The following is a 24,461-nucleotide window of genomic DNA, read 5'->3' as shown; positions in this document are numbered from 1 at the left end:
TTTGTACCCAGCCACTTTAGCACGGCCAGTGATAAAATGGGGCTCCTAGATAACAGGAATATTTGCTTATATATTGGCTCTGAGCACGTAGTTTAAGTTCTTCTGGGGCTGGAATCTGACTGGTACAAACCTAGCAGAGAATCTGTGGGTTTGAGTCAGAACACAGAGTTTCTGTAAGGATTTTCCTGTTTTATTTCCTCCTTCAGAAAGACTTGCACTAGCTAGTAAATTGGCTTTCTGTTCAAAAATAGGATGCTACAAGGAAAGCAAGTGGGAGATGCATGAATGTCAGAGTTCTGTGATATATATGAGACAGTTATATGGAGAGAGAGACGAGGGAGAAAAAGTTTAAGGCAGACATTTCTCCAGAGTTTTATTCCCTGACAACTGGTGGGAATTTTGTGAGAAGGGCAAAATTAAAAGGTCTTAGAAGAGGAGCTGCTGAGCGCTCAGCACGTTTGCACATCAGCTCACTTACCAGAGTGCTAAATAACTCGCTGCGTACACTGACTTGCCACGGCGGACAAAACCAAGTTATCGCCACCCCTTGAACATCTCCGTGTTATGACACTGGAATTTTGTGAGAAGGGCAAAATTAAAAGGTCTTAGAAGAGGAGCTGCTGAGCGCTCAGCACGTTTGCACATCAGCTCACTTACCAGAGTGCTAAATAACTCGCTGCGTACACTGACTTGCCACGGCGGACAAAACCAAGTTATCGCCACCCCTTGAACGTCTCCGTGTTATTTCAGTGTGACAGCGTGAGGCTTTTGAAGCCCAGAGGATTCACCCTCCCCCTCTGCAAGGCATCCCACTTCACCACAATCTTATCTTCGCTGTCGGAGCCCTGCACAGCAGAACTGCCTCTGGACTCTGTCAGCCGCATCCGTGTGTGCCCAGGACAGGGCTGGGAGGAAAGTGTCCCCGCGCGGGACGTCAGCCTTCGCAGCCAGTCCCAGCCCAGCTTCCCTGAGCGTTTGGCACTGACCTCATGAGCGTCAGGTTTCATGCCTGTTAATCTGCCATTATATTTTATTGGACTAAACTAAAACATTGTGTAGCAAAAATCAGAGCAGTCAGCATGTTTTGCAAACGCTGAGCTGTGCCCAGCACGTTCCCGCTGCTTGGCGCTGCGGTGCATCACCTCCAAGGGTCGGGCACGCGCATGCAGGAAGAGCAGGATGGGCATGGACTTCATCAGAAATAAGAAAGGAGGTGTTGGTGGGCAAACTGTAAAGATTTAGCTTTTATCTGTTCCAGGCACAGGGGTTTGCACTGTTTTTCATGGGCTCTTTAATAATCCTGGCAGGTCAAGACCTCAGTTTTATATCCTGTCTACAAGCCAGCACCTCTACCAAAAATAGTGTCCCCAAAGCCTATCAGGATACCACTTCAGAACTGACTCAGAGGGAAGAGTGCCAGCAACTGATTTAGCTACACTGCTTTTGATAGCACCCTGGATTTTCCTTGGAGATGCCCCAGACATGTACTGACCAGCCGTAACCTTGTTTACTTTGTGAGGTCTGAGAAGCCCGCAGCCTGACATGCCGTGGCTGCCCAGTAGGAGATGTTTAGCGTAGAGTCTAGCAGCGAATTCCCAGCGAAGGCCGTATGAATCCGCATGCTAATATTCAAGGAATTGTTTAACATAACAGAGCAGCAGAGTAATTGCTGCATATTTGCCCGGGTTGGCAGGCAAGGTCTTTTAAAGAGTGTGCTTTTCAGTGTAACCCTTGCGGGGTTGTCTGCGTGTTCCCATGTCTCGATCCGAGACCAGCCCCTGGGTTACTTCCATCGGGGGAGCTCCGTTGCGAACGGCGGCTGTCAGCCATCCGTGGCTCGAGTCGTCAGCGTGTCCTCGGCCTGTTCTCGTGGCTGTACTTCCCATGGCTAGCAGGGAAGGAGCCCGCCTGTCCGTAGTGGGCCTTCACGTTCGGCCTGTGCTCTCTTCCTGAGCGTGCTGGGTTGTCTTTACAGAGAGGTCATCTCTGTGTAAATCCGTTGTCATTTTCTTTCCATGCTTGCTTTTGATCATGCGATGATAGAAACAAGTGATTTCCCACCGTTTTAACTGCCCTGTGGTTTGCTGCTGTTGTTTAAAATTACTCCTATTGTTGGTGGCAATTTTGTGTCAGGTTTATTCGGTAAAGTTCCCAGAGGTCCACATGACAAGGAGCCTCCAGTACCAGGCAGTTGTCTGCGTCATGCAAATTGGGGGAATGAATTAATCAAGCTAAAGGTCAGCTGTTACCATTATCTGTCTTACCTATCGGTGCTGATCATCACAGTTTCTGTGAGCTGTTGAACAAGCTTGGACTTTTTCGTAACACAAACTTGCTTCCTTCAGTCCCATAGATGCAGATTTTCTTCCGAAAGGCTACCCAGCTCCTGAGTCTTGCAGCGGCTAGTGAAACAGAGAAAGGTGATCATAAATGTTCATCTGAAAAACAGATCGTTCCCCCTCCACCCCACCTGATGTGGGTGTCACAGACCATCATTATGAGCAGGCAGAGGGTGTGAGCTCCTGTCACAGTCTTGTCTGTCACCCCAGATACTGGGGAGACCCCTTCAGATAACACAGGCTTGGTTCTTCCATTTCCAGAGGGGTTTGGGCCGACACCCAAAGGCTCGGAAGCAGACGCGTTGGAGATGTACGGGTTTTGTGCTAGGACAGCCAGCTGCTCGCCCAGCAAAGCCTTCTCCCTCTCTACCCTTGTTAGGAAAACGTTCCGCTCGCTGTGTGCAGCTATCTGCAGGGCACTGGAGAACACCCTCTGGAAAAGGTGCTGGCGGAGGGGTGGCTGCGGTGCCGGGCCACTGCCAAGCGCACCGTCCCGCTCGCTTAGCAGAGGCGGGGAGTCCGTGGCAGGCTGGAGCAGGGAGAGAGGCACAGGGAATGCTCTTCCCCTCTTGGCTTCGAGTCTGCACCATGTGCTCTTGTGCAGAGCTGCTGGGAAGATCTCCTCCCTTGGAGGTCCTTCAAGCAGCCAGATAAACTGCACTGCCCAGGATGTGAAGAAAGATTTAGGATTTATGAACATTCGCTAGAGCCAAATCAAACATATTTGTTTTGTGCTGTGTTATTTGTCAAAATGACATCATTCTTCATGCTGATAAACAAGGGGATTCTGACTGTGCCCTGGACTGAAAATGCCACGCTCTGAGCTCTAAGATGTTAGCTGTGCGCTGTACGGAGCAAGTGGGGTGACTTTCAATCCTTGTAATGAGCCAGTGAACCCACAAGCACACACGCTACATGCAGGTGCTTACTGCTCCTGTATAAACACAGCAACGGTCCAGCTAATGATGCCCGAGACAGCTACACTAATTCCACAGGTAAGAGCTGCTGCTGTGGCCAAGGCATTTTGGACAGCTCGGGATCTGCAGCTCGGAGCCTGCTGGATGAGGCGGGTGCCAGGCTTGGTTAGTGGCAGCTTTAGCAGCGGAGTGAAGCTGTCCTTGCTGCCAGGCAGGCGGACTAGCACTAGAAACGAAGGTACTTGTCACCACCCCGAGCACGGTGTGACGAAGGAAACACGGCTTCCTCCCGCCTTTCATCCAGGTACAGCCACGCTGCAGGGAAGGTCCCGCCAGCCCCGGCGCGGCGGGATGCCTGTGGCAAGGTGTGGGCTGCCCCGGCTGCTGCCGGGGTCTGGGCCGGGCAGGCAGGATGCCGCTGCCTTCCTGTCGCCCAGGAGAGGAGAGGCTGTGCTCCGCGCCGAGCGCGCGCGTGAACGCTGGGCCGTAGCACACCAGCTCTCGCGAAGCGGCAGCCTGTGTTTTCTGCTGTACTAAGCACTGCAGTAGTGAAGGGAGTTAAAGTCAGCAGCATGAAAATTAACATTTAAAAAGCTATTCTGTATTCCTTAGCAAAGCACTGCTATCCCAAACACACTGTTTGGGCTTGGGTATGAGGGGAAGAAAAAAAGATTATAATAAAAAATAGACTGCAGGCATAGAGTGAACAGTTGCCGTGACCTTGCCTTTTGTATGCCATTACACAATTCAATGGCAGTCCACTCAAACCTTGCTCTCGATCAATATCCTATTAAAGCAGCACAAAAAGTCTCTATAAACTTAGTGGTTAGCTATGTTTATAAATGGAACTCAGCATAATTAGCTGGTCAATAGCAGGCTGTACTTGTAATTTTAAAATGAACATCACACATTTCATATCTGTTGTATTCGGCAGAGGCTCTTTGAGTCTAACGATACAGCGTGTAGGAAACAAAGGCCTTGCAAAAAACAAAACCCCCAGCTCCCCTTTCCTCTCGGCAGCAGCAGCGAGTGTTTCCCTTTGTTTATGGAGTCACAACACAGGAAAAAGTTTATTAGTCAAATGTCATGTTTCTCCCATTTAACCTTAAACACATTATCACTTTGCTGCAGTGTTACACATGTAATGATCTTAGTCACATCCCAGACCCTTTGTAAAAATAAATACATCAAAAAGGAGAAACTGAACATTAACGGGACTACAAGAGATTGCCGTATTCCAAGGAAGACAAGTGCCAGCCTGGCTGGTTTTATTTAGTGGGTTTCCTGTTCTGTAATTCAATAAATTTTTCAAAATAAATATTCCGATTGAGTTAAGTCAGAGGGCTTTTTGGTAATTTCTCTGTTATTTTTCTTGACATTTCGGGTGAAGAGCAGAGCTAACAAGCCGTCAGCGGAGGGAACAGGCTGGCAGCAGGGGCGATGCTGCCCCGCATCCGTGGGAGCTCAGGCAGGGATGCCCACCTTCCTCCTCCTCCTCTTGGGCAAACTGGCTGCTCCTGCCCCCGAAAGCGAGCGGAACGTCCCGTGTGCACAGGGGTTTTTGGGAGCAGAGGCCGGCGTCAGGTTGTTTGCTTAGACAGCTGGGTGGGTGTCAGGGAAGAGGGGTCCTTGCTCCTCGCCCCCCGCCGGCTCGGAGCCCTGGATCAGATGCCATCTTGGTGCTGGCACGTAGGTGGTGACTATTGTTTTGACTCACAACTGTGATTTCTGACATCCTTCCCTGTTTGGGAGATGTTCCTGAGCTATTAGAAGGTGACTTTGCTGCAGAGCGTTTCTTGCCGGGGAGGGGAATGGTGTGGTTTTGCTGCCGGGAGCCTGGAGTTTCTGCAGGCTCCAGCCGGTAGCCGCCTGGCTGTGCTGGACAGGAGCCTCCCAGCCACGCTGCTGCTGCGTGTGGGGCCAGAGCCTCTTCCCGGCCCGTGGGAACAGGGCATGGGGAGGTTGCATGGTGGGTTGTCAGGTGCTGCAATGGAGAGGTTTAACTGAGAGTTTTGCCACGGTTTGCACCACTTTGATCCCTTTGCTTCCTCTCTGGAGCTGCAGCTTTCGCAGGAAATCCTGCAAATTAATGCAGGTGTTCCCTTCCCATCAGCTTTTCAGGGCCCACGCAAGGTGGACAGTCCACACAGGCAGTGTGAAAAGCCGTTTGGAGCAGGTTTAGGTGCCTCCTGGCTGGGGCAGCTGCCCCGTGCCCACTCCGGAGGCGTGTTGCACTGCAAAGCACACGGGGGACTAGAGGAGGCGGATGCCAAGCAGTGAGCTCCCGCAGCCGAAGGCCAGCGCAGGGCCGGGAGGGGGGCTCAGCTCCACTGATGCCGCAGCAGAAACAGAAAGCACAAACAGCTCCAACCAAATTCCAGCCGGGAAGAGGAAACGACCTTCCGCCATGCAGACAAAAAGCATTAACCTGTTCCTGGCAGTCTCAGAGTGGGCTCTGCAGTGGGCACGTTGCTGTGGATCTGTCGGGGCGTATCAGAGCTGGGTTTCTTTAACCCTCAGGTTTCAAACAGGCTCATGAGTAGGGCACAGTGGTTTGGCCTGTTACAACGAAAGCATCCTCCGTGTTTGCTACCCCGGCGGAAATCTCTGCGTGATTAGCCCGTGCTACTTTGTGCTGGGGTTACACAGCGTTAGCAGTACGTTGTTCCTCCCCCACCCCTGCTCTGGAGGTACAGCTCATTCTCCTACAGGGCCAATGCAGGGCTTGGAACAGAAATGTGCAGGATTTGGGGGGAGAGTGATAAACGTGGAGGGGGGAGAGAGAGAAAGAATAAAAGCATTATCCACATACCAGTCTTTCTTCCATATCTGCTTGGAATAAAACTGTTTCATAAATCTTGCAATGCCCAGGAAATTCATTGTGCCTCAGAAAGAAGCAGTGCTTTAATTTAGTGCTTGCCTTTTTATGTTCCTATTTGGAAAACCGTATGCTTGAGCTGTGAGTTAGGCTTTGGTAGGTAGAGGGTGCAAAGGAATTGATCAGCAAAGGGTTTCCAGAGCACAAATCTGTTTGGCAAGGAAGTTGCTGAAAACTGTGGAGTAGATGCTGCAGCGAGTACCTTTATGATTGATTTCCATTCAAGTCAGACTGACTGCAGTGTGGTCATTTTTCTAACCCATAACTGCTCACACTGCAGCAGTCTGCTATCTGCAGGGTGTCTGAATTATAGCAGTCCATGTCCGTGTTACCTTTTACACAAATTACTTACACCGGTTTCTTTTTCCATGCAAATTCATCAGTTTTACGGCCTCTTGTAGCTGCTGTCAGGAAACCATTGCAGAAAGCACAAATTGATAAAACGAGTTAATTTTACTATGCTTAATTTTTCTTTCTTTCTGTGAACACACCCTCTCGTATACCCAGTGTGCAGGAAGCGTATGATAGTTAAGAGAAGATAACAAAGGATTTGAGTGTTCTTGTCGTAAATTACTTCCCAACTTCGTTCCTTTTAATGATCATTCCACATTTTCTCAAGTTTTAATGGCGCTGTGTATTTTCCATCCCATGCTTTTAAAAGTCCATGGCTATCCAGGCTGTTCCCTTTCTGTCTCAATGACGTTCTTAAAAGATCCTTGCCAAACAACAACTAATTGTCTTGTGGGGATGATGAGGCAGCTGCAAAGCTACATTATTCCTCTTGTCAGATCTGACATTGTGAGCTCCTTAAGACTTGGGGTGAAAAACTGGCCCCATTACAGTCAGCGGCAGCGCTCTCCCAGAAGCCTGGTTTCAGCCCAGACATGTTAGCTGGGTGCTAGGAGCCATCCTGTCTTCATTTCCTCACTCCTGCCCCTCGGAGTGAAAGATTTTTTCATGTTTGAAAATGGGCCAGATTCTCAGAGCAAAGATTAAACTTGGCTCAGCATCCCTGTGTGGCATTGAGACTGCTTCGCCTTTGTTGCTGTGAATCAGGGCTCTCAGACAATCCGTTCCAGGCCAAGCTTGTGCTTTTTATTGTGCAGAACGTCCTTTTTCAGATGTCTCTGAAATGTGAGAGAAAATCATGATCCGTAATTGTCAGCTCCCAAAGTTGTATTGTCCTGTAAATAGCACTGGAACGGCGACAGTGGATGTGGTACCATTTCCCGTGTTTTTTTGTGAAATGCTTTATCTGTTGACTTTAAGCTGCTCCATCCCTTCTCTGAACCCAGAGGAATACGGCACGCGGGGTTCATAGCCTTGTGCCTGCAAACTTCAGCCTGTGTAGGAATTCATAATGTTTTAATGCAAAACCGAGGCTCCAGGACGGGGAGGTTAAAGGTATTCCTGTCCCTTACCATAAAACTGGGGCGCTGGGTCAGGGAGCGAGAGGCGCACAGCGGAAGCCAACTGCTGGGAAAGGGTTTTGCAGGGTCGTGTCTCTCACTCGGATTTAGCTGCAGGAGAGGCCAGGGGAAACTCAGGTGCTCGCAGGCAGAAGGAACTCGGGTTTCCCGTCTGCTTTTGTGCTTTCTCCGAGGAGCATCTGTAACCTCCGTGCTGGTGGATGTGCATCACGTGTGTGCCAGAGGTGCCGAGGTGTGGGTTTCCCTGCCGGTACTGCTTCCGGGCGATGCCAGGCACACTCCAGGGAGGACGCAGCCTCTCTGCAGCGATGCCGATAAGCGCAGCCTTGTCCTAGAAGCGAAAGCTGCAGGTTTCATTAACTGTTAGGACGATACTCACAGAAAGGCAGTGCTTAAGGAAAGGCTTGCCATAATTTTTATTATTTTTTTTTTTTAACTAATACCTTTGGAGGAATGTAGGAAGGAGTTTATGTTACGGAACATTGTATTCTTGATAAAATTTGCATCTTCCTGACTGCGATGCCAGTTACCATTAGCATTTCCTAATTTCCACGTCCCACCTGTTCTCATCATGAAACTAAACACACTCATGAGGAAGAAGAAAGTCATTTTGAAGTGCAATTCATGCCTTATTCACATGACTTACTGACTGCAATCTCTTTTGTTTCCCCAGCACCGATAGCTGCAGGAACAGGCCCTAATTTCTCCCTCTCAGATTTGGAAAGTTCTTCATACTACAGCATGAGCCCAGGAGCAATGAGGAGGTCTTTACCGAGCACATCCTCTACCAGGTAATTTAATCTCTGCCTAATACCAAGTTACTTGGAAACCCAGGCCAGCATCATTACTCATCTGGGGAAGTAACCATTAAATTCTTTGACAAGCTCTTCGGGGGCCTCAAGATGGGGAGCTGTTTCAGATTCACAGAGCTGAATGTTCAGCTGGGTTGCTGTTCAAGTTCTTTTTATACACACAGACTCTGAGGAAAAACCGCTGCACTGAGGTGTGTAACTTCTGGTTTTGTATCTTGTTGTATCAGAAGTTCCACTGGAATCGTTAGAGTTTCACTTGTGGCAGAAGAGGGTCGGGGGCATATTGAGATGTGCCACTTTATCGTAGCAGGAAAGGCCTAAGATAGACATATATGCATATATTATCATAAAAAGTGTTGTCTGTGAGTCTAAGGTCCTTTTAGGACCTTGGCCTGTGAAGCATTCCAGTTTTGATGTAGTATTTAGAGATTTGTGCCTCGGCCTTTAGACTGCTGGATGGTTAATGCAGATGACTGCCCAGTCTGATTTTGATTTTGGCTTAGATACCAACTACCAAACAAGGATATTTTTTATTTTTTCCCTTTCACTTTAACCATCCATGAGGTTAGATTTATAAACAAGCCCAGTCACTCTGGTAGTCTTGAACACTATTAAGGACCCGGATTGATTTTTTTTTACCCCCACAGCTAAAATAGATCACTTCAAAGGCACGACAAGAAAGTCTAGCTTCAGCCCAGGGTTCTTCTACATTTTCAGCTCAGTCTGCAGTGCCACCAGGTTTGCAGTAAGCAAGTACACATGTAAAAACTCTGCAGTTTGAATGTAGCTGTTGTTTTGATTTTAAAAACATGTATCTTTAAAGAGAGGCTCTTAGCAATAACCTCTTACAGTTTGCAGTGGTTGGAAGAGCATTCTACATCTTGCACTTAGTGTGCACATTGTGAAGCTCGGTGACTACAGTTCCCATTACACATCAATTAAAAACTTGGTGCTCGCTCTTTCTTGCGTGGAAGCGTTACCCTACGGTGCTCATCATTAGCACCATTCTCAGGTAGAATTTAGTTGTGACTCCAGAAGCAAAAAGTGAGGTTATTAGTGTTACTTGAGAGCTCAGTTGTTGCTCTTCTATTCTTCTGCAAATAGCTACGACTGATAAGGAGCTAATTATAAACAGCATGGGTAGTTAATAACTTGGTAATATGTTTGTTTTCCTCTCATTAGGCTGTTCCCAGTCAGGAAAAAAAATATTCCTTAAATACACAGACTCAGCAGAATTATCGGGCAGTAATTATATTGTATGCACACAATTTCCCCTATTGACACGTAACAATTCTCTTAATTTAAGGAATGGCCAATCCTGCATTCCACGCATACCGCAAGAGTTACTCTTCCTGTTTCTCACAAACTGATCTGGCATACCCGCCAGCTCCTACCTGTGCACAGCTCCGGGTGGGGAGCTGCCGAGAGGCTGCAAGGTTTAAGCTGGTAGAAACTGCAGTGGAATATTTGGTGTCTGCTAAATGTGTTCCCCCCTCACAGAGGAGCCTGTTCTCGAATGCCTTAGGTCTTAATAGACTACAGATCCGGGGAAGAACGAGTGAGCTGACCCAGCCTTGGAAAAGTACTTAGGAGAGCAATTCTCGGTAACGTCCCCACGCAATCTGTACAAGTCATTATGGAAAACAGAGCCAAGCTAAGTGTCTTTGGCTTTGGGATCCTCTCCCTGCCAAACTCCCAGAGTCTGAGTCAGGGGCCACCGGAGACCACTGGAAGGGCTTTCTGTCTCCTGAGCCTTTGGTGGGGGCGGTGTGATCCATCACAGGGGAATCCTTCCCGACTGACACTGGCCAGAGGGACCTGCTGGAGCTTTTTGTGCTCGGTGGCAGACAGTTGCAGAGTGAAATGCTTACACTCGTAGGATCACGTTTGATCCAAGGGTGGATTCTTCCGTCATTCACTTGTCTACACTTCTTACGGGACTGAGGTCTGGGTTGATTGAATGGCTGTGGTTAAAAGATTGGAGATACAAGTTTGAACTGATAAACAATTTGTCTTTCTGAATAAACTGTAGGAAAATGTGTCGGTTAAAATAAGTCTTGGGTGTCCTTACCATATTAATTCAAATTATAAGACTGGGCAATAGAAACTAAATTCTTGCCTTTGTGTTGACCTCTGTGTGCTTTGAAAGGTGTCCTGCTTTCTCACCTGTAAAAGCCTAAACCCTGCACCACTGTCTAGTTGAACTAATGCGTGTTTAGGAGTTGGGTCTGGTCTCTGTGAGAGGTTGTTTTGTATCTCACCAAAGCTTAGTCATTGGCAACGAAGCAAACGGAGACTAAAAGTGGATGCTGAGAGGTTGGGTGGGCAGGGTGGCTGAGCAGAACTCAGACTGAGCAGAACTCAGGGCCCTTCCCAGGGCTCTAAGTCTGTTATGGTTCCCATAACCAAGTTAGCCTCAAACCGGGCTAGCAAGCTGCGTTCCAGCCGACGCGCCTCTGTTCCTTTCCCTGTGCAGAGAATTTATTACGTGGTTTTACTCTCTCAGCTCTACAAAACGTCTCAAGTCTGTGGAGGATGAGATGGACAGTCCTGGTGAGGAGCCGTTTTATACAAGCCAAGGGCGCTCTCCAGGAAGTGGCAGCCAGTCAAGCGGATGGCATGAAGTGGAGCCAGGTAAGCCACGGCTTTCGGGAGCCCGAGAACACGATCTCCACTCGCTCGGTTTTGGTATCAGAATTCACTGAGTGCTGTTTAGAAAAGTGATCAATTCTACACGTCTTGTAACTTTTTCTGAGAAAAGGTCAGTCTAATGAAAATATTGTAGTGGTTTTATTGCTCCTGCAGCTGTGAATGTTTCTATAGTGTGTCACTTCTGTACTTTGGCCAAATATCTGAAGTATTTAAATAATGCAGCAAAAGATAGGCAGTCTTTTTCTGTCAAAATGTCCAGATTCAGTTCTAGGATAGTGCTGACAACTGCTCAGCAGAAAGTAGTACCTGCCTGGGCTCTGCCCTGCAGTTACACTGTTTAAATTAATGTCCCTAAAGGTGTATAAGGCAGAAGGACGTTTCAAGCGTTATACAAGACTTGGGCTCACCTCGTTATGACTTTTAAGAGACTTACCAGTAGGGATTGCTTTATTATGGTCTAATACCACGAAGCATGATTGGAGGCTTCATATCAAAAGACGTATCACTGGGTGTTAACACTTTATAAGGGCTAGGAAGCAGCTCCTCTGCCTTCTCTCAGTTGATTTTTGTGTGTGATCTTTCTTGTTGATCATCGTTTGGGTTATGTTATGTTACATACTTAACTGTCCATTGATCACTTATCTTGAGATCATCTGGGTGCTTAATACTATTGAAAATATTTTTCTAGGTCAGAATTACGTGCGTAGGTGAAGTTAGTGCCTCAATTTTGCTTACAGCTAATTATTCGATATTTATTGCCAATAAAAATAACAGAAGTCTTATTTGTTAGATGAAAGCAAGCAGTGCTTTCATCTCCAACCTCCCAGTGCTTGAGAAGGATCAGCCCAAAGGGTCTTTTGCAATACCTTCTTTTTTTATTTCTTTCTTGTTGGTTTGGATTTACAATAGTATGGTTTTGGTTTGTTTTGAAACAACACATGCTTGTCCAGGGCACTGCGTATAACGAACTATACAGCACAGAAAAGTAAATTCAACCTGAACAGCATTAAAATCAGTTCTGTGGGCACTTGGCCAGCCACCTATATCCTTCATCATGTAGGAAACATACCCACAGCTTTCTCTGGAGACCCTGTCAAACAGCTGTCCTTTACAGCATGCCCAGAAAGTCACCAAATTTGGGCTATTCCAGACTGGGAGGGGACTGATTCCCGCGCCTGGGAGCCCTCGGAGGATCCCCTGCCAGCTGCCCTCTCTCCTCTAATGAGGAGGAGCCAGCTTGTGGGCCCTTATTGAGTGCAGATGTGGCACTTTGGCAGGAGGAGAGGGTGGACCTGCAGGCAGACAAGTGCCAGGCTCCCCGTGACGGCCTTGCCGCCGCCGTCCCCAGGGCTCTGGTGTTTTCGGTGAGGTGCCCTGCTCAGTAGACACTGGGGGCTGTTTCCTCCATCAGCTCCAGGCTCCAGATGATGCAAGACAGAGCTTCACCTTGTACTAAACCAGCCTGCTCATGGAGCGGCAAAAACACGGACAAAAGCTCGTCGCCCACTGAAAGGGAGAGATCACAACCTCCTCTGCAGACACAGATGGCAAAAAGCTGACTGGGTCACTGCTTCTGCATCATTGTCAGGCTGGGGGCTAACTCCCCCCAAAGTTTGGGGTGCTCTTTGTTGATGACGAATGCTCTCCATTCGTGCATCGGCCAGAGGTTGGCTATTAATTTTGCTGTCACTTCTGGTGGTTTTCCCCACGTGTGGTCATTGTCTCCTCCCAGTCCTGACTAGATCGTGGCACTGAGCTGGGCAGGAGAAGTTCCCAAAGCCTTACCCCTCCCAAGCGCCTCCACCACTCGGGGACACTGGGTGCCCATCATGAAGAAGCACCACTGCCCATGGCAAACTTCCTGAGGTGATCAGGAAGGCAACAACAGCTCAGAGAAGAGAAGGTTTTTCCTTCCTCATGACCTTTCTCGCCTACTACGGAAAAATCCCAGATTCTGCTTAGTCTTGCCCGTAAAAGGGCAGAAAATCACCTTGCAACATCAGGGACTCAAGCCAGGTACCAAGTAGATACAGCTCAGATTCTCCAAGCTATCTATCACTGTCACAGCTATGAAGAAAAAGAGCTTTATCCTGCCTGCGTGGGATGCTCTTTCAAACCATCTTTCTGCCGTGCCCACGCAGCCCCACCCCAATACTTCTGCCCCAGCTGTCAGGCAGCCCGTGCTCTGAATTCACTGCCTCAGCTTCTCTGTCAAACAGGGTCACTGCGAGAGCACGGCCGCAGAGACTTCCTGAAGAGCCACGGCTCATGGGTGGGGAAGGTCAGAACAGCACCCGAGGGTCCTTCCCTGCCAGGGCAATGGTGGGGTGTCTGTGCACGGTGTCCTGACCCACCTCCAAAATCACACGTGGGACCAATATTAACGCCTGGCCCTTTGTATTCGACGTGGGTGCTTCGTCTCCAGAAATGCGACATGTTTGATGAGTCTTCGGTGGGACATCTGCCTAGAAAATACATTGGTCATCTGAAAGTCCTATAAATGATGTTAACATCCCGTATTACCTGGTGGCTTGCCACAGCGTTCCTCTCTGAGGGGGGAGCTTTGGAGCCTGGACCTGTTTCAGATCCATCCTTTCCGATGTCTTTCCTGTCCAGAAAAGGCCTTGCCATTTATTTAATCTACAGTCAAAATGATGGCACAGTTTTAACATACAATAATCTCTGAGCTTCAGGTTTTTCCTCAGTGAAATTCGCAGTAGACGTTTAAAGACTGAGCCATCCTTTTGTTTGTCTTGGCATTTCTTCCATGTGGTTCGTTTCATGCTGCGTGGGATAATGCAGGTATCAACGGTGCAGAATGGTGCTGGTTCGGAAGGCAGGCCGTAGTTTTATCCTGTGCTGGCAGAGTAGCGTAAGCCAGGTTTCCAAACTCCATAATTAAACCCTGTCCTTTGGGTTACCGGCCAAACAACGGGAGGAGGAAATCAGACCAAGGAAAGGAAGCTTAGACTTGTCTGTGGGATGGCTGTTCTGGCTGGGAACAAAGTTCAGAGAGGAGCCAGCAGCCAACCTCCCAGCCCAGTAGGATCCACACCAAAGATAATAATATATCCTTTGGCTTTATTGCCTTTGAGTAGATTGCTTCCTCACAGGAGATTTAGATTTATGCAGAGATAGCTTCTTGGCCTATATGCCTTGACAGGTTTATGGGAGCGAGAGGATGAATATTCTGTCTGCGTGTGTTGCGTTTGCTTAATTCTGAGGCATGCACGGGAGAAAAAGCGGGGACTCTAACGCAGGAGCGGGTGTGAAGCTCACGTGTGCTTATGCACGTGCAGAGGCAGAGGGAAGTGCCTGTGGCCCGGAGAGCGTGCGGGGGTTGTAGCCAAAGGTGTTGCCTGGATGGTGCGGGGAAATCAGGTCTGCAGGAGGGGGAGATGGGAGAAATGTCACGCTTGCAAGAGACCACAACGTAGGAGAGGAAGGGAAAACGAGAAGGCAGTTTTAGACCATGCAGAAAGGAAAAAGTATATAGGGGAAAGAAAGTAAAAAAAAAAAAAAAGAACAAATGCCAGGAAAACAAGGATTTGACTTCCTAGAAAGGAAATATGAACTGGAATATGTGAACTCCTCTTAGAGAAAGAGAGCACTCCAGGCAGAGGGTTATTTACCGCCAGCCGTGACTAGTCACTCTACATCTGTCTCCATTTTTTTCTCTTGAACAAATTCCCTTTTTGGATACTTTCTTCCTGCTTTGCTTCCCTGTGATTGCCCCTGTAAGTGGTCTTTGGAGGGCAGGCTGCATACTCAGAACATATGTGCAAACTGGCAGGAGAACAGAAGAGGACAAAACCACTCTGTGTGCTATTTAGATTAGGCGGTGGATGCTTCCCCTGTGCCTACTCCCGGGGTCTCCGCTGCGTGCAGGATACAGGCTGCACCTATTGTCCATCCGCAGCCCTTCCTCGGCGCTTTACGCCACGGGCCCCTGGGGCGCGGAGCACCCTGACATCGCTCTGCCGTGGAGGCGTTGCTGGGTGTAGATCCTGCATGCTTCACCCACCAGCAACATGGCCTTTCCGTTCGTGGCATTGCAGAGCCACGGTAATGAGCGGAGGACGCAGCCTGTGTGTTTTACATCTAGATAGCTCTTGCAAGCAAGGATGTAGCACTCTCCTTATACGTCAGACGTGACAGCCGAAGCAAAACCCAACATTAATTCCATGTTCCTTGTACTGTACTCCTTGAGTCTCACATCCATTTACCTGCACTCGAAAGCTCCTGGGGAGCTCTCAGGCCTAAAAAGGCTGGAGTCTGCCAGAAAAGATGAATTTCCTTTCACAACAGGAAGGCTTAGGAAGTAAAACAAAGCAGACATGTAGTAAATTACTTCTGCTTTTCAAATACCTTTTGCGGTATCCTCCTTACCATTACTTTATCTCAGCACTTTCAGTACATAACTCTTGTTAACTGAGAAGAAGGGCAAGAGAGGATAAAGATGATGTTAGTAAGAAAATAAGGCACCATCACACTGGCTTTGAACTCATGGACAGAGCTGGCCCTCGTTCAGTTCTGTGGCAGCCCTGCTTGTAATGGGGGTAAGCCATAATTACAGGTATAAGTTTTTTAATTCCATAATAAGAGAAGATTGAGTTAATGTGTGTCAGTATTCCACTTCGGCATTTTTTTAATGCATTCTCCTGGTTCGGTCCAGGAGTGATGTTCACATTGTGCTCTGTCAGTCATTTTCTAGTGTAGCACATAGATGTTATTTGCCAATTCTATTTCCACTCTCGTCTACAGTGTGGCGCGGAAAAAACGTTTAAGATGCACATTCGGAGTATCCTGTTAGTTATTTTCCTTAGATCTTCCTGGGACTTGTATTTCCACAAGTTAGTTTGGTCCCTAGAGGACAGTGATGCCAGGAAGGGTACGTGTTTGTGCTCCAAGCGCTTCTTGAGATATCTGGAGGGTCAGTTAGCTCTGCCTCAGTCGGGGCCTTGCCCAACCTGCAGCACTGCACCCCCTTGCAGAACGGGTGGTTCCCTGGTTCTTCTTCCGCTGAAAGACCGATGGGGCTTTTCACACCGTGGTCACCCCCCTTCCCTTGCCCCAGCTCCACCCCGGCCTTTCTGCTGCCGGTCATGCTGTGCTGGGCTTTTGGAGGTCTTCACCTTGAAAACGCCAAGAACCAAATGAGACCTTCAGTGCAGAAGCCTTAAGGAATTAGCAGTGGCACTTGCACTGCATGCCTGGAAGTTTATTTACAGTTCCAGGGGCCTATGGAGTTGATAATATTATATGGACCTGCCGTAAGGTCCCTGTTAGGCGGCTGGACACGTCTCGGGTAGTCAAGATGCTCTTAAAGGCAGCCCCGTGTTTGCTCACTGCACCACTCGGGCTGGTGCTGCTCATTCTCATGCCACCGTCTATGGGGCTGTCTGAAAACCATGGCTGAGCAATTTCTAAGAAACTGAGGAACTGAGATCCTATTCTGGGGTATTTCCCTTGCCATGACAGTGACCTCTAACTTAATATACTGTGTCTCTCTCCAGTGCTGGTTATGGAACAACCACTTGCAGGCAACCGCTCCAAAATTTGTTTCAGTAACCCCTTTCTTAAATCTGGCATGGGCTTCCTTCTTCACAGATTCCCAGCACGCAAGAAAACTCCGTATTCACTAAAGAACTTTTATTTATGCCTTTCACATCAGAAAGACTCATTCAGGCATAGATCAGACGACCACAAGAGCTTGTTTTCAAAGTCTGTTTGGAATTATATCTTGGAAATGCCAGAGAAAGTGGTGTAAGGGAGGTCCTAGATTGTGTTCTTTATGCATTCTTTCTGCCCTAAACACAGTTGTTGCCTGGCACTGCCTAGAAGATAAAATAGTGTGGTGTGTCCCAGCGTCAGTGATGCAGTGTGCATCTGATCTGTCCTCAGGCAAAAGGTCTGTGGGCTCATCAGAAGACCTGACGCCACACACTAACTCAGAGCTCAGAGGATGTTCCAGCGGTTGTGCCGCGTTACTGCCAGTGGTTCAGGGGACTGACTGTAGAAAACATGATGAAAAACATGAGAACCGTCTATTATACAAAATAAGGAATAGAACAATAATCCCTTTTTACTGGGAAAACATTCAACTTCAGACCTGGAGTATTCAGTATCAAATAATTCTCTGGCATTACTTTTCAGTGACTTGCTGTAGTGGGCAGTTTTCACTGGATCGTAACTAGACACAGGAATTTCATGATCTTTATTAATTTCCTTAAGCTGAACTGTTTGGATATTCACAGACCTATTTAAGAAAGACAAACCCAAGGAAATGTCTCTTTTCCTTAGACCAGAGGTCGACATCCAGGATCCCTGCCAATTATATTTACTCGGTATTTCCCAGATGTGACATTGTCTTGCCCTCCGATTCTCAGTGTGTAAAGCCAAGTCAGACGGCACACTCACACAGCCGTTACGGCTGCACCTACCCTGGGCAGCAGCTTCATCACATACCTTGACACATCGATCGGCAGGCACCAGTGCCGTTTTTTTCCTCCATTGAACTTAATGTCTTAAGACAGCGGGAACATTTTGCAACCAGACAAACCTCCAGCCCATGGCATAGTTTGGCTCTTGGAATGGGAGGTCAGAAACAGATCATGTTTCTCGGGTGGCCAGAACATTTTGGTTTACAGCAGAGAGAATTTCAGCCCGCCAATCTGTGCCGTTGAGCTGGAGAGATGCCATGGGCGCTACGGCTGACAACCTGTTGCCTGCCGGGTTGGTGCAAACTTCCACCGTCCGTTTTCTCTGCAGACCTTCCTCTGGGCTGGGTTAGACTGTGTGCTGTGACCAGGACTCCTGCTCCCGTTCACCCCATTCCCGGTCAGACCTGTGCTTCTTCTCGTCTCCAAGACTCTATACACAGTTTCCCATGTTTCTCCCCACTCTTCACAGAGTCTTCCAGCATCCTTGCTCTGCCACAGCTGGGAAGCAGAGTGTGCTTGGGCCTGTGCTACCTCTCATGCTTCCATTAAGCGGTACATGGAGTTAAACACAGCCCCGTGTGCACGGTGCCACCTAAAAAGTTGGTTGCAAGCGAAGAGGTAGATGCCCGAAGCCAAACGTACGGTGGGACCATACTTCAAGGAACTCCAGCTACTGCAGAATTCAGAGCTTTTCTCAAATGTCTCTTTGCTTTCATAGAGTCCATGTGTTCCCTTATCCCTGCTCTCTGCATTACAGTATCCCATCAAAACACAAGCTGCCCAGTGGTTTTCAAGAACGTAAGATATTTCCTTTCTTCTAAGAGCAATCACACTTATCAACTTTTACTGAAATACCATATCAGCTCCTTGTCACTGGCAGTCTACAGTTCCTGCCGCTAAAAGTTTAATGCATTTACAGGAGCACTTAGGCATCAAGACTTTGATATCACAATCTGTTAGTCACAGGTGCTACATGATAGGTTTGTGTTAGCACGTTATAGATCTTTTATCAGATACTGCACAAAATGTGTGTGTTTCTCTGCCAGGCAATCGGAATCAGGCTGCTGCATAGTAGATGAGTTACTCACGACTGGAAGTTGTTGTTTATTTTAAACAGAACTTTTCCAGAATGGCACCTTAATGGGTAACTTAAACTCAGATTGGTCAGGGCCAGCAAAGACCAAGAACTTAGTGTGAGCCAGGAGACATGCAGCAGGTCAACAGCGGGGCTTGGAGCATTGTCAGTCTTCTGCAGTAGCGTTCATCAAGTCAGGTGGTTAACACCACTTGTTTGCTCTGACAGACAGTCATTTTGACGGCAAATTACCGCTGGATCAATAGCTCAGCATTTCTTTGGCAATTCTCGTAGTAGCATGAGACCTGTGACAACGTGCCATGCTGCCTCGGAAGCAGGGAAGGCAGTTAGAGGTGGGGAAAGAACTTCTGCTTGGAAAGTCAGTTCGGATTGAAAAGTCCTAGACCTGTTCACATCTCTCCAAGGCTCCTTTTTTTCCAGGCACTGGACAACACAACAGACTTGGCCCTGACATTCAGCCTAAACTGTACTTTCCATTTTTAATAAAATTAATAATCCCATGCAAGTGTTAGAGCACATGCCTCAGCTTTGCTGTAAGCCCCCGAGGAAAAGATCCCTTCAGGATGGTCCTGGCAAAGTCGGTCAGTGCTGTGGCTCTGCTTCTTGCATCTAATTCCAGATGTCAGGAAACGCATCATTTACAAATGGGTATGAGCTGTAGGAGTTCCGAGTTAAAAAATGAAGAAAGTGTTTCACTTCAGATATCAAATTAAAGCTGCATTTTCAGCTGGCCTCCTGCTAGCAGCTTCCATCCTATTTTCACTGACTTGGTGGCCAAGCTAAAAGCGGATCTTCTGTGTGCAGTGACAGCCGTAAGGTCACCTGGGCCAGTTCTGGCTCCACACACGCTTAGCATCAGCTGAATCCTTTCTTCAGATTGATAGGAAAGGTTTGGTGCCTGGAAAGCTGTGTCCTGGCAAAGGTTGGAACAATGATTCCTGATGACAAAGGGATCCCTGTGTTGGGAGTACAGGGCATCCCTGGACCTGACACTCCTCAGACGTTGCTGGCCAAGCAGTGATCTGCCACCCATTCTGCTCGTACACACACGGAGCAGGGTTTATGCTCCACTTCTGACCCCAAGCGGAAGCTATAAACTCCCTTGGTATCGGGACAAAAGCAGACACTTCAGACGCCCGTTCAGAGGTGAGCTCCGAAGGACATGGCTGTGCTTTTCTTGCTGGTTTGGAGTCTGTCCACCAGGAATCTTTGTGAGCTCCGGAGGGGTCTCCTCTGACGCAGTTATCCCTGGGGATCATCTGATAGTGCAGCATGGGACTGTTCAGTTGCAAAATGGGATTAAACACATTGAAAGTATTGTACCTGTCTTCCAGAAGTTGAACTAGTTTTCTTGTTTGCTTCTGGGACCAATTCAGGATGTTGACTTGGATCTATAAACTCTTCTATAGATTAGATCTTGGTTAGGAAATGGACTGCATGTGCTGTCTTAGCAGTTGAGATCAGCAGACTTGCTTTTTCTAATGTGTTTGGGAAGCAGAAGCAATATTTTATCTCCTGTGGTATGCTGCTGGTACAGAAATGTTCAGGCTTATTAATTCTTCAGGACACAGGCAAAGTCTTCATCACCTGTGTAGGCAGTCATGGGAAAGGACCCACTGCAAAGGCTGCACTGAGCTCTTTCTTTCTGGAGGCAGCTGGAAAATATTAGTAGTCTTCAGAGCCAATATACAGTACATATTGAGAGCCAGTAAATGATGCATATTATTGCAAATTCCTGTGCACTTCTGCATTTTATAAAACAGATAACTAAAATACTCACCTAGCCAGATCAGTCCCCCCAGGGATGGACGTTTCCAAGTAGAGGACGAACCAAAACCACAGAACAGAAGATGAGTTAGGCAGACAGAATGGCAAAGTGGTTGAAACAACGGTTTGGGCCTCACCGAACAGGGACCATGACCTCCTTTTGCATCAGTCAAGGCAACTGTGAAACTTTGTGAAAGAAGCTCACCGCAGAACAGATGCCGGGCTATCTCAGGGAAATAAATTACCAAAAAATAATAATAAAAACCTCCCCTGCACATTTTACAAAGCACAGCTGTGTAAATATTGCGTGAGACAGGGGAGAGGGGGGAGATGTAACATACACCCTTTTTATGCAGGAGTTCTGCTCTCAGCACTGTTTATTAACATTCCCAGTCCAGCCATCCCTGCGCTGCGTAGCACACAGTGCAGCTACTGTACTCCGGGCACACGTTCTGATCTCTGCTTTCCAGGAGAAAACAGGCTGTATTGTAAAGGCAGCATTTTCACCCAAAGTCAAAATGTGCAGTGAGAGGTGTTAGGGGACAGAGAGAAGATGGTCCAGGACCAGGAGCAGGAAGCAGACCGTATTACGTCCCTTCTTTCCATTTCCTTTCCCACACTGTGTCTGCCACACCGACTCTGGATGTTCCCTGGTTACGCACGGTGTGAGGAGCAATCCCGAGATCTTAATTTCATTGAGCTGGATACCTGCTGCAAATCTCCCGTTTGTCAGCTGCGGGTACAGCCCATTCCAGCCTACAAAACTTGTGGATCTGCCCACAGAGAGGAGGACCGGGTTTCCTCAGCCGGACTGAGGGCTCCCCTAGCCCACGGCGCCGTCTCTGACAAGAGCTGGTCGCGGGCACTGAAGGAAGAATCCAACAGCAGGACAGGCACCCAGCGGCGCTTTTCAGAGCGCAGCCTCCCGGATTTTGGCAGCAAACAGCTTGGGTTCATGAGCCAGAGGCTCTGTTCACATCTTTGTGTTTGACAGCCATCAGCGGACTTTTCTCTCGGAGATGTGGGCTGGTTTTAACCCGTTCTGTATTTCGGCCTCCACAACAGCCCACGGCAGCGAGTTCCAGTTTTACTCGGTGCTGTGTAAGGAAGAGCCGCTTCTTTTGTCTGTAGCCTGATCGTTTTGCTTGATGCTCCTTAGTGGTTTTTTTATTGCCAGAAGTAGTGAATAAATCATTCCCTGGTTACTTTCTTTCAAGTTAAGTGCTGCCCCAACACTTTGACCGCAGCAGTCAGTAAGCATAAGGAAGCAAGGAAATCTCTCTGGCAGCCTGTTAGCTCAGGTAACAATTTGGCTGAGTGGCTGCGGAGCCATCCTATACCTCCAGGGATGTATATGTGCTGCGACAGCAGCTGGGTTGTTTGCCCAGGGTGGGTAACCTTGACCCATGGCCCCGGAGCTAAGGGCATGAACACAGTGCTGCCCCACACAGCCGGCCCCGCTGGAGTGACTGCGGTAAGGACGCTGCAGCCTGAAGAAGGAATGCTGTTTCAATAATCTGTCTTCTTTCATTTTCCAGCTTCACAAGACTCAAAGTACGGCTCTGTCTGCATCTAGTGTGTATACCGACCACAGTCTTACTGCGTTTTCACTGGTGTCCTGCTCAGGAGAGAGCAGCTACCCCATAGCATCCTCCACCTCTGCTTGCCCACCCTGCTCTGGCACAGCCCGCAGTCCTAGTGAGGTCATCCTTGCTGCTAGTCTCTTACATCAATGGTTGCTGCTAATTTTAGTGTGATACACACTAAAAAGCATAACAGAAGAGATCCTGTTGCTAAAATTAGCTGGAAAATTATAGGCTGTTTTACTGTTTTGTGCGCAGTCTTCGTTTGCCTCGCTGGGATTTGCGTGCAGATCTCCAAACCCCCAAAAGCCAGCCAAGTGAGATGGTACCTGCAGTCATGTCCGAGAGCCGTGCTCCTGAAAAGAGTGGGACTGTTTAGTATCAGCAAGGGCTGGAGACAAAGCCTTAGGTTCCACCTATAGGAGGGAAATACTTGTTTTTGTAAAAGTGAGGATTTACAGTCGATGTGATTTGAAAACTACAAATGTATGGATTATCTTTCTTCGTACGTAGTGTAACGTCCCAGTTTATTACAGCAGCCCACGCTGGTCTCCAGGAATGTTATCTGTGATGCAGTACGCTAATGCACTATCTTGCTCCAGACAGGAGAAAGCACTTTGGATGTAGCCCAGATTTAACTCTGTCTTAGGGCTCGCCTTTACTGTTCACCAAAATAACAGCAAATGAAAGTATAGCATCGTCCTGACTCTAACTCTGAACTTGGTCAGTCCGAGGTGCCAGCTGCTGCTTTGGAGCCAAGGGTATTGGTCAGTCCCACTCATTTCATGACTCCTCTGCCCTTTCAGTCCTTGCAACCTACACCTCTGCCATTCCTTGGGTGAAAACCGCTTGGCCACACCTAATCTAAACGTGCTCTGCAAGGTGCTGCTTCTGACCATCAAAGTTCGACATCTGACATCGAAATGATTCCTGAGGAGAGTCCTGTCATCCAGGCAGAATTGCAAATTCTGGCCATTTGGGGATTTTAAAAATGAAAAGATCCCCAAAACAGCTGTATTTCCTATGCAAATCCCTAGCCAAATGGGAACTTGTAAGTAATAAGTTGTTTGCCCTCTGTTAAAAAATGATCACCTAGGAACCCAGTGATTTGGGAGGAATTTAAGAGGGCAGAGCAGACTTACAAACAGCATTTCTCCTGTGTTCTGAGAACTGTTGTGCTATTGTCATTTTACAGTGCTATTTTCTGTACTTTTGCAGGATTTTTCTCTTTAACATTATGTGGAAAAACCCTGAACAAAAACTGGCATTTAATTCAGAGTAAACAGTGGCAGTGACTGAGTAGAAACCTGATGTCAAATATACAACCACCCTGGGAAAGTGAAAATCCATTGCTTTCTCATCTCTTCCAGTTGTTGCCTTCTTAAGTGTATTATTCATAAAATTAGCAATTTTAAAATGCACAGAAACATTATTTTTTATATTCAGAGCGTCACTTTAAAAAAAATGGTTAAAAATCGATTTGCTGGCCTCTTGGGGAAATGCTGTAATGTTTTTGGCTGTCTCCTACTTTCTGCTGCCAGCTAAAAGTACCATCTGGCTTGTTTAGGGCCCTTTTCCATATCAGGTGCTTCCAAAATTCTCCCCAACCAGAGGATTGTTTCATTGGGTTGCTTTGCCTGCTGAGGCATGTGTCCTGGGCTGGGAATCCTACTGCTTCTGTTCCCTGCCATCTTGCTGACGGTGGTGTGTGTATGTTTGGGCACGGATCTTGCTGCCTCTCTCCCGAGGACATTTGCATCATTGTCAGCTGCACATATTAAATTGATATGCAGGGCTCAGAAACACGTATCCCGCCTTTTGTCCCTTTGTTTGGGCAATTGTTGTGGTTTTAATTCTTCTTTGACACCTGGAATATCACAAAGCTGCTGATAATCTGTTGGCTACTAAGGGAAATGACATTGATCGAAGGATAATGTGTGTCAGACTTATATCTAGATAATTGCAGACACACCCCGAACCCTCACAGCTCGGGGAATGAATATCCTAAATCCATTATTAATTTGGAGAGTCATATGTGGCGGTTGGCTGCGGTGTCATCCTCTCGCTGCAGGAGTCACTTGGAAGGGATTTTAAAAGGCCGTTTGGGTGAGTTCTGCATTGCTGTGTCGAGCTGTGCCCAACACGAGTCAGTTTTGGGACTTTCTTGCTGCCCTTTGGTGGCAGCGCGAGGAGCTGTCACAAAGTGGGGTTGAGGTCCTGACTCCCCACGGGCGGAAGCTTCTTGCCACGCGCCGCCCCCTGCCCAGGCGTACGGTGCCCAGGAGCCCGGGAGAGGAGAGCTGGTGTGCTGTACGTGGGACCAGCTGACATCACCTCCTCACTGGTCTTTGTTTCTCAAATTTGCTGTTTCGCTCAGAAATAGGGATCTGCCCCTCAAGGGATTTATGAGTAGATTTGAAGGATCGCAGTCGCTAAGTACAGCCTTTTGATGTGATCGTGCGGGAAGAGGGAGCGCGTTCGGAAGTAGGTACTGCCGTAAGCTCTCTTGTCCTATTTCTGAACTGATCTGTGCCATCCACTGCT

At 47.9% G+C, this 24,461-nt stretch overlaps 1 protein-coding gene across 1 annotated transcript in view; it reads left to right on the top strand.

Moving 5' to 3' along the window:
• NFIA (nuclear factor I/A) overlaps positions 1-24,461 on the top strand; it is a gene marked incomplete at both ends in the record, with an annotated part of 86,726 nt that overhangs the window by 26,725 nt on the left and 35,540 nt on the right. The window contains 2 exons of the mRNA XM_010159455.1: positions 8,238-8,355; positions 10,883-11,010. Coding sequence (XP_010157757.1) covers positions 8,238-8,355; positions 10,883-11,010 — 246 coding nt within the window. The remainder of the gene's footprint in view (positions 1-8,237; positions 8,356-10,882; positions 11,011-24,461) is intronic.

This window comes from Eurypyga helias, unplaced genomic scaffold (genome assembly GCF_000690775.1).
Source record: "Eurypyga helias isolate BGI_N326 unplaced genomic scaffold, ASM69077v1 scaffold35829, whole genome shotgun sequence".
Taxonomy (NCBI): Eukaryota; Metazoa; Chordata; class Aves; order Eurypygiformes; family Eurypygidae; genus Eurypyga; species Eurypyga helias.
This window is presented reverse-complemented; position numbering and strand designations above follow the sequence as displayed.